The 7,461-nt window shown below is 31.7% G+C and overlaps 1 protein-coding gene across 1 annotated transcript; it reads right to left on the bottom strand.

Moving 5' to 3' along the window:
- On the bottom strand, positions 1,906–4,690 carry LOC104737496 (protein indeterminate-domain 12-like). Its single transcript, XM_010457696.2, has 3 exons — positions 4,245–4,690; positions 3,580–3,979; positions 1,906–2,671 (listed from the first exon to the last, which is right to left on the bottom strand). The coding sequence occupies exons 1-3, from the start codon at positions 4,432–4,434 to the stop codon at positions 2,050–2,052; spliced, it is 1,212 nt and encodes a 403-aa protein (XP_010455998.1). The 5' UTR covers positions 4,435–4,690; the 3' UTR covers positions 1,906–2,049.

The following is a 7,461-nucleotide window of genomic DNA, read 5'->3' as shown; positions in this document are numbered from 1 at the left end:
AAAAAAAAAAAAGCAAAAAGAAGTTGTATAGGATGTGCCGGCGGGACTAAAAACATAAAAGGAAACCATATTGATCCCGTGAACAATGTTCTTTTGATTTTTATCTTTTTAGTGGTCGCATGTTCTTTGTTTTTGTTTGGGTTTAAAGTGTTGGCATGTTCGTTCATGCGTGTCCTCATCAACAGGCTCTTTGACCTTACGTTTTCTTTAATCTTTTTCTACTTTATATTATTCATTGTAGTTTTCTATATCTTTTTTATTTGATTCCTCCTCACCCTCCTTTTTTAAGATGCATGTTTCTAGCTAGTGTAATTCCTTTTGATTTGATTATGTCCTTAATGTATAATCAATAAGACAAATCATTTCAGCTGGTAATCGTTTTTATAAAACAGGCATGCACTAAACTTTTTAGTGGTTTTCTACTATATTCTGACGAGCTGAATTTATCGCTGGTTTAGTTTTAAAGATACTAATTTACAGAAATTTAGTGTTTTTTCAGTCGCTAACTTCCGTCGTCCCGATTGAGAAACGAACAGACCCATATTAGTATCAATCAGCGACTGTTCTTCACAGTAAGCGTTGTTGCTCGAAAATGCTAATACACAGTTTGAAATTCGTTGCTAGTGGCAACATCAATGAGACAATAATATAACTATGTAAGATCCTTGTCACTCTGATTACTGATTACGATAGCAACTAGTTAACACCAATAAGAACAACAATAAATAATTCTTGTCGCATCTATTGCCAAAAATTCCGAATTAAATACTCCCTCTGTTTCAGAAAGATAGATGTTTTAGAGAATTTTCTTTGTCTCTGAAAGATTGATTTTCTGAATATTTTTAATAAATTTTTGTTTTAGTCCTCTTGAAAGCTTGTATGGAGTAATTACTAATGTTGTAAAGCGTGTATGGAGTGTACTTTTGGACAAAGAAAATGAAACGACTAATATTATTCCAGTTTATTTAATTACGTAACTTTGGCTCCATCCTAATTTTTTTGTTTTTGAGTGAAATAATTGTGGCTCCAAGTTTGAAAATTTTAGTTACTCCAGTTTGGATGTTTAGGAGTTTAAAATTTTGTGATAAATGAGGAATATGAAAGGTTCACCTATATGGGTAGAAATGTTTGCATGCCTTTATTTTTTATTTTTTTGTTAATTTTTCACTTGAGAAGAAAGTGGGAAAGTAGGAATATGAAAGGTTCACGTATATGGATCTAAATGTTTGCATGCTTTTTTTCTTTTTTTGTTAATTTTTCACTTGAGAAGAAAGTAGAAAATTGGGAAAGTGGGAAAGTGAAAAAGTATTAGAAAAATAAATCATGAAATGGTTATAAGTAAAATAAAAAAAATCATCAGAAAATAAAAATAATCATATACATCTTCTGTCTTAATATGTGTGTAAAATCCTAAACATCTAGGTAAGAGAGAGTATGGATTTAGACCCATATCAATAAATACACGCTTCTATATGATTATAAAGATTGACACATTATTATTTAATTAATTACTCCAAATATTTCAATAAGGGCATATTATATACATGTACGTGGTTCGACAAAAAAAAAATATATATACATGTACGTGGATATGAAGTTGTGTAGTATCTCTATCACAATCAAAGAAGCTGGCTTTGAGAGGAAACATTCGTTAATCCCAAGAGGTTGCATTTTTCTCGTGGGGCCTTTGTCAATCCAATTATTTTTTGATATTGGACAAACAATAATAGTTACTTTTGTTTAAAGAAAATACCATAATGTTCATGTAAAAAAAAAAAAAAACGTTTTCAAACTCGGACGTGATATTCAAAAAGAATTATCAATGTTAATCTCGTTGTATAATATACTATACGAATATCGAACGTAAACTAGAGAAAATTCAAAAGTTGTAAGAATTGGAAAATTGATAATAATCCCTAGAAAGTAGAAAGTAACCAAAAAGAAATGCTTTAATTTAGCTCTTTTGTCTTTTCTTTGTTCCCGATGGCAATAAAAAGTAATTCAAGAGCAACAAAATATAGGAAGTAATCAGATTCCAGTTTTGCCCTTTTATATAGTGTGATGGTGGTGGGCTCCTGAGAATCCCAGATCGTAAGCCTTCTGCAACGACGACGACGAGTCGTGATCATGATGAGATTCGGTATCGTACGCCGACACAGGAAACGCCACGCCACCTGCGTACCCCAGCATATCACCGGGTCTCACGCTAACGTGCACCCCGTGACCCGTGAGTCCAAGAAAGTCTCTGGTCAATCGGTCAGCTTTCTGCCACGTGGACGCTAGCTGGTCGTACTCAGACGACGTCATCATGACCCGGTCAACACCAACACCAAGAAGCTCGTTGACGTTCGTCAGATGTCGGTGATGATGACCGATCGACCGAGTCTGCCCTACTCCGCCGATAGCTGAGGAGCTGAGAGCCGTTGCTTTTTGGAGGAGAGCCGTCGCGGAGAGAGCTGCCGCCGAAGAAAGATCGGCGGTGGAGTGTGATGGTTCAACGCAAAGAGGTGACGTGAAGAGCAAGGGAGAAGATTTATTGACCATAAAGTGATGATGGTCTTGGAGGTTAGGGCTAGGGTTTGTGAGATTGGAGGAAGACGTTGAGATGATTCTTGCGCTTTCTTCTGCTAATGCATCACAAAACGCTCTATGCGTTATAAAACTGTCTTTCCTGTTAATCATATCACATACAACAACAAAAAATGATTAGATTTGTTTATCAAAAAAAGATTAAAAACCAAAAAAAAATTATCAAAATAAAAGAAAAGAATTCACGTATGTAAATGTACGTACGATCTTTGATAATGCAAGAAGCAAAGTAATTTTTAAGTGGACCACGGCACACAGAGAGAACAAATTTCAAAATTCCAAGAAAAGCCTTTGAAGTGTAATATAATGGACCAATCTAAATTACACATATCAAATCAAATCATAGATTACAAAATCTTTTTTTCATAACAAAAATAATCATTGAAAAAATCAAGATTCTTTTTCTGCATTATGATGATGAATGAGAAGATTCACCTGCAGGTTTTTTTTTAATTTATCTCTTTCAAATTTCAATAATGCAACACAAATTTTACATACAATAGAAAAAAAAAAGAGTCATTTTTTAATTGGAATAGCAAGGATTCATTTATTATACCTCAGAAATACATAAACATCAGCTCTAAAATAAATATACACTCGCATTAACTGGACAACATGTATACGTTTAGTATCTCAATCCATGAATTTTGCCACTGCATTTAATTGCACTAAAACTATATAGTCCATGGACAGACACTAGCAGATTTGTCAAAGAACATAACCAAAAGAAGACAACTGAAATCATCACACGAAAGCATTAAATTCATCTAAATTTATACAAACCACGAAAATTTATCGATTCACATGTGTCACATGGACTTTTATCTCTATATAGATAGACAATAATCTAGATTTGTCACAGAAACATCAGTAAAATATATCAAGAAAACAGTAACAAGGAACAAAAAAAGATCTTCACATAAGAGAACAAAAAGAAATAAACCAAAGTATTTACCAAGGACAAAAAAAGAAAAAGAAAAATAAACTTACCTCGAGAAAAGAGTGCCGCAGTCACATCTATACTCTCTTGTACCACAGATCTTAGTGTGAGCTTTCCAATCAGATTGAACGGCATAGAACTTTGAACACTTTTCACATTTCCATTTCTTTTCTCCATGTTTCCTCCAAAAGTGCTTCTTGATCCCTGTGAGATCACCAAGAGCCCTAGATGGATGATGATGAGCACAGTTTGTCTCTGGGCACACATAGACTTTCTTCTTTTGTTGTTCTTTGCTGCTCTTCTGCTTCAGCTTCCATGGAAGATTGTGGCCTCTCCTGTGAAGCTGTAGATTCTGATCTCTTTGAAACCCTTTGTTGCATATCTCACAAACGAATCTGTTCGTTGCAAGAAGTGTCTTTGGTGACAGTGCGATTACCTCTGCATCTGGATCTGCCAAAGAAACAAGTTAAACACATTCATGGTCAAAAAAAAAAAAAAGATGATTTTGTTACAAACCCTAGCTAATTATATAAAAAAGGAAGACTTTTTACAAAACCCATTTGAAAAGAAGTTCCCAGATTCTGCTAGCTAGTACTCAAAAATCCATATGAAAAAGTTAAGGTTCCAAGATTCTACCAGGAATAGTCTCCGGATTCAAATGGTTTTCAAGAATCGAAATGAAATAAAGTAAAAAAGATTATATTTTAATAATTACCAGGATTCCCAGGAAGGCCTCTTCTTTTCTTATTCTTGTGAGTCTCTGTGTGTGTACAAAGACTGGAAGTTACATTGTTGAAGCCACTGAAACCTTGGATAGTACTGAGAGTGTTACCAGAAGAAGCACTTGCTTCAGTAGACAAAGAGGTTAGTTTATAGGACAAGGAATGAGATGAAAACATGTCCATGGTTGGAAGAAGAAAACTCCAACCAAAGAAAAAACAAAAGTTGGAAGAAAACTATAAAAAGATCCAAACTTTGGTTTATTCTGATCTCTCAAAATAAGATGCAAGTACCTAGAGAGTAAGATGTGTCTATACAGAAAGACATCATTCTTTGGCTATATATGCAAGAAAACATAAAAATGCAATATTTTTAGTTTTCTTGAGTGTGTATGCACATGTATATTGTATGGTCTCAAAAGCAAAGAGGACGACCATGATGGATTATTCTCCAATGTCACTATCGTATACATATATGTGTGCGCTCACAATAAATGCAAAGACTGTTTGATTCCCATTTTTGTATTAGTTTTTCTATCTATGTGCAGATAAATACTACAGAGGAGAGAGTGTATGTTTGAAAGTGAGACTTTGACTTTATATTTTTAACTATTTTTTTTTTTTTTTTTTTTAATGTTGTTTTGGAGACGTTTCAAGTTCAAGTGTTCTGCATTACTGAGAAGAGTGATGATTATAGGACCAGACTATAAGCAATTACTTAAAATTGTCTACTGAAAAAAGAGAAGAGTAGACCCCAGAAAGAAAAGAAAAAAGCTAGCTATCAATTTGTGCAGTTAATGGGAAATATTGTGAGATGAGACTTAACAGGCCTAATTTCCTTAAATGGAAGTAATAATTACTTGTCCTATATTCAAAAACAAAAAAACTGCCTCTTTTCAATTTAGTGGGTTTTGTATAAAGGAAATTGCTTTTGTTTTGTTTTAGTTTGTAAGAGAATCTAAAACACAATTACTTAGCCAAACGTTGTTCTTATAAGAGAAGGATCAAATTTAGTAACAGAGCCATTGGATAATATTAGTACTGGAACAATCAAGTTCAGCGTGAATCGTACTAGACATTGCGATACATCTATATATACATTTTTTAAGTTTTGGGTTCTACCCTTTTAATTTTGATTATTTAAAATTTAGTCCCTACAAAATTGCACTAAAAGCAATAAGTAAAATATGGTAAATTGATAAAATCAATTTTTTTTATATAAACTAATTAATTCTACTTAAATTTCTTATTAATAGCGAATTTCTTTTCTATATATGTGTCCCAAAATAAAAAAATAGAAAAATCAATCATTAAACTGTGTACACTTGAAAAATAAACAATCAATTAAATTAAATAATTATATATCAAACAAAACAATAATAGTATTATTTTAAATGAATAAAAAAATATTATTCTGATTAATTATACATTATACAAACAGTTATAATTCATAATTTTAATGTTTTATCCTGATAAAATTATAATACTTTAAGAATAATTGTATCACCACTTAAATATAAAAAATATTAAAAAAATAAAAATATATAATTTTATTACTAAATTAAATACCGCTAAAAAATATTATATAAAAAAAAAATGTCGCGTTGTGTACCACGGGTTAAATTATAGTCTTGTATTAATTGTAATGGTTAAAAAAAACTCAAAGATTTGAATATGATGACAATTGAACTATAACATTATGCAATTATGGTAATACTAATTATTTAATGGAGTTAAGTATCGTAGGTGATATTGTTTGACTTATTGCCAAGAACATAAGTATACTTGTTCAATTGTGCTATTGAATTATTATGAATTGAGTGATGCTGTACTTTCTAGTTCTAAGGCTGCTACAGCTTTATCTCCCTTTTTGATCCTCATAGTTTTTCTCATAAGATACCCAAAATTCTTAAAAAGGCACACGAATCTGAATGGAACTTATCATAAGCGATGAAACGAAACAATACAACCTTAAGGAGATATAAGGAAAAATTGAACATGTGAATGTGATTCTGTGCAAAAAGATAACATCTCTTCTCTATATATACATTTGGCTTTATTACTAATTACTAGGACTAGGATGAATAATTTTTTTTTTTTTGAAAACAATATTCAGCATCTTCCATATGCCTCCTAGCCGAACTTAAGGTTAAAATCATTCAAAAAAGAAAAAGGTTAAATCATTCACAAATATTTATATTAAAACAAATTGTAGGGGGGAAAAATACACACACACAAAGGATATACAAATGATCAATATGCCCTAAAAGCATTTTGGCTTTGAATATCAGAATGGAATATATTACTTTGTTGAATTTTAGTTTCGGCTTCCTATGATTTTACTACTCTTGTGGATGACTTTGTGGCTTGTGCTATCTTACTCAGTTACTCTTCCTTTTATTTATTTATTTATTTTTTAATTTTATTTTACCTTTTTAAGTTTTGATTAATATTCTCACCTTTGAAAAGTGTTCATGCCCAAAAGAAAAGTACTTACCCCACCAACTAGAATTTTTCGCACTCTTTCATCCGTTCTTTAACTTTTTTTATCTCTTTAAATTTTATATAAAAATGTATATATATTCCTATCAAACACAAAAAGAACATTATGTTAAGTCGATTTAGTCCCTAGACGGCTAGACGTGTCTTGTACGTCCATTAGATTCATTGGTATAGGCGTGTATATTTTAGTAAGTTTACGCTTTAGGCCAAAAAAAACATATGACGACCATCATTAGACACGAGCGTAAACTACTAACCCATGCAACCACGAATATTCTTCTTTTATTTTCCAAAAAGGTTTTTANATGAATTGAGTGATGCTGTACTTTCTAGTTCTAAGGCTGCTACAGCTTTTATCTCCCTTTTTGATCCTCATAGTTTTTCTCATATATAAGATACCCAAAATTCTTAAAAAGGCACACGGATCTGAATGGAACTTATCATAAGCTATGAAATGAATCAATACAACCTTAAGGAGATATAAGGAAAAATTGAACATGTGAATGTGATTCTGCGCAAAAAGATAACATCTCTTCTCTATATATACATTTGGCTTTATTACTAATTAGTTGGACTAGGATAAATTTTTTTTTTTTTGGAAACAATATTCAACATCTTCCATATGCCTCCTAGCCGAACTTAAGGTTAAATCATTCAAAAAAAAAGGTTAAATCATTCACAAATATTTATGTTAAACAAATTGTAGGGAGG

The sequence above is a fragment of the Camelina sativa genome, chromosome 13 (assembly GCF_000633955.1).
Source record: "Camelina sativa cultivar DH55 chromosome 13, Cs, whole genome shotgun sequence".
NCBI classification, from domain to species: domain Eukaryota; kingdom Viridiplantae; phylum Streptophyta; class Magnoliopsida; order Brassicales; family Brassicaceae; genus Camelina; species Camelina sativa.
The sequence above is the reverse complement of the archived record's forward strand: the minus strand, read 5'-3'. Positions and strand labels throughout refer to the sequence as shown.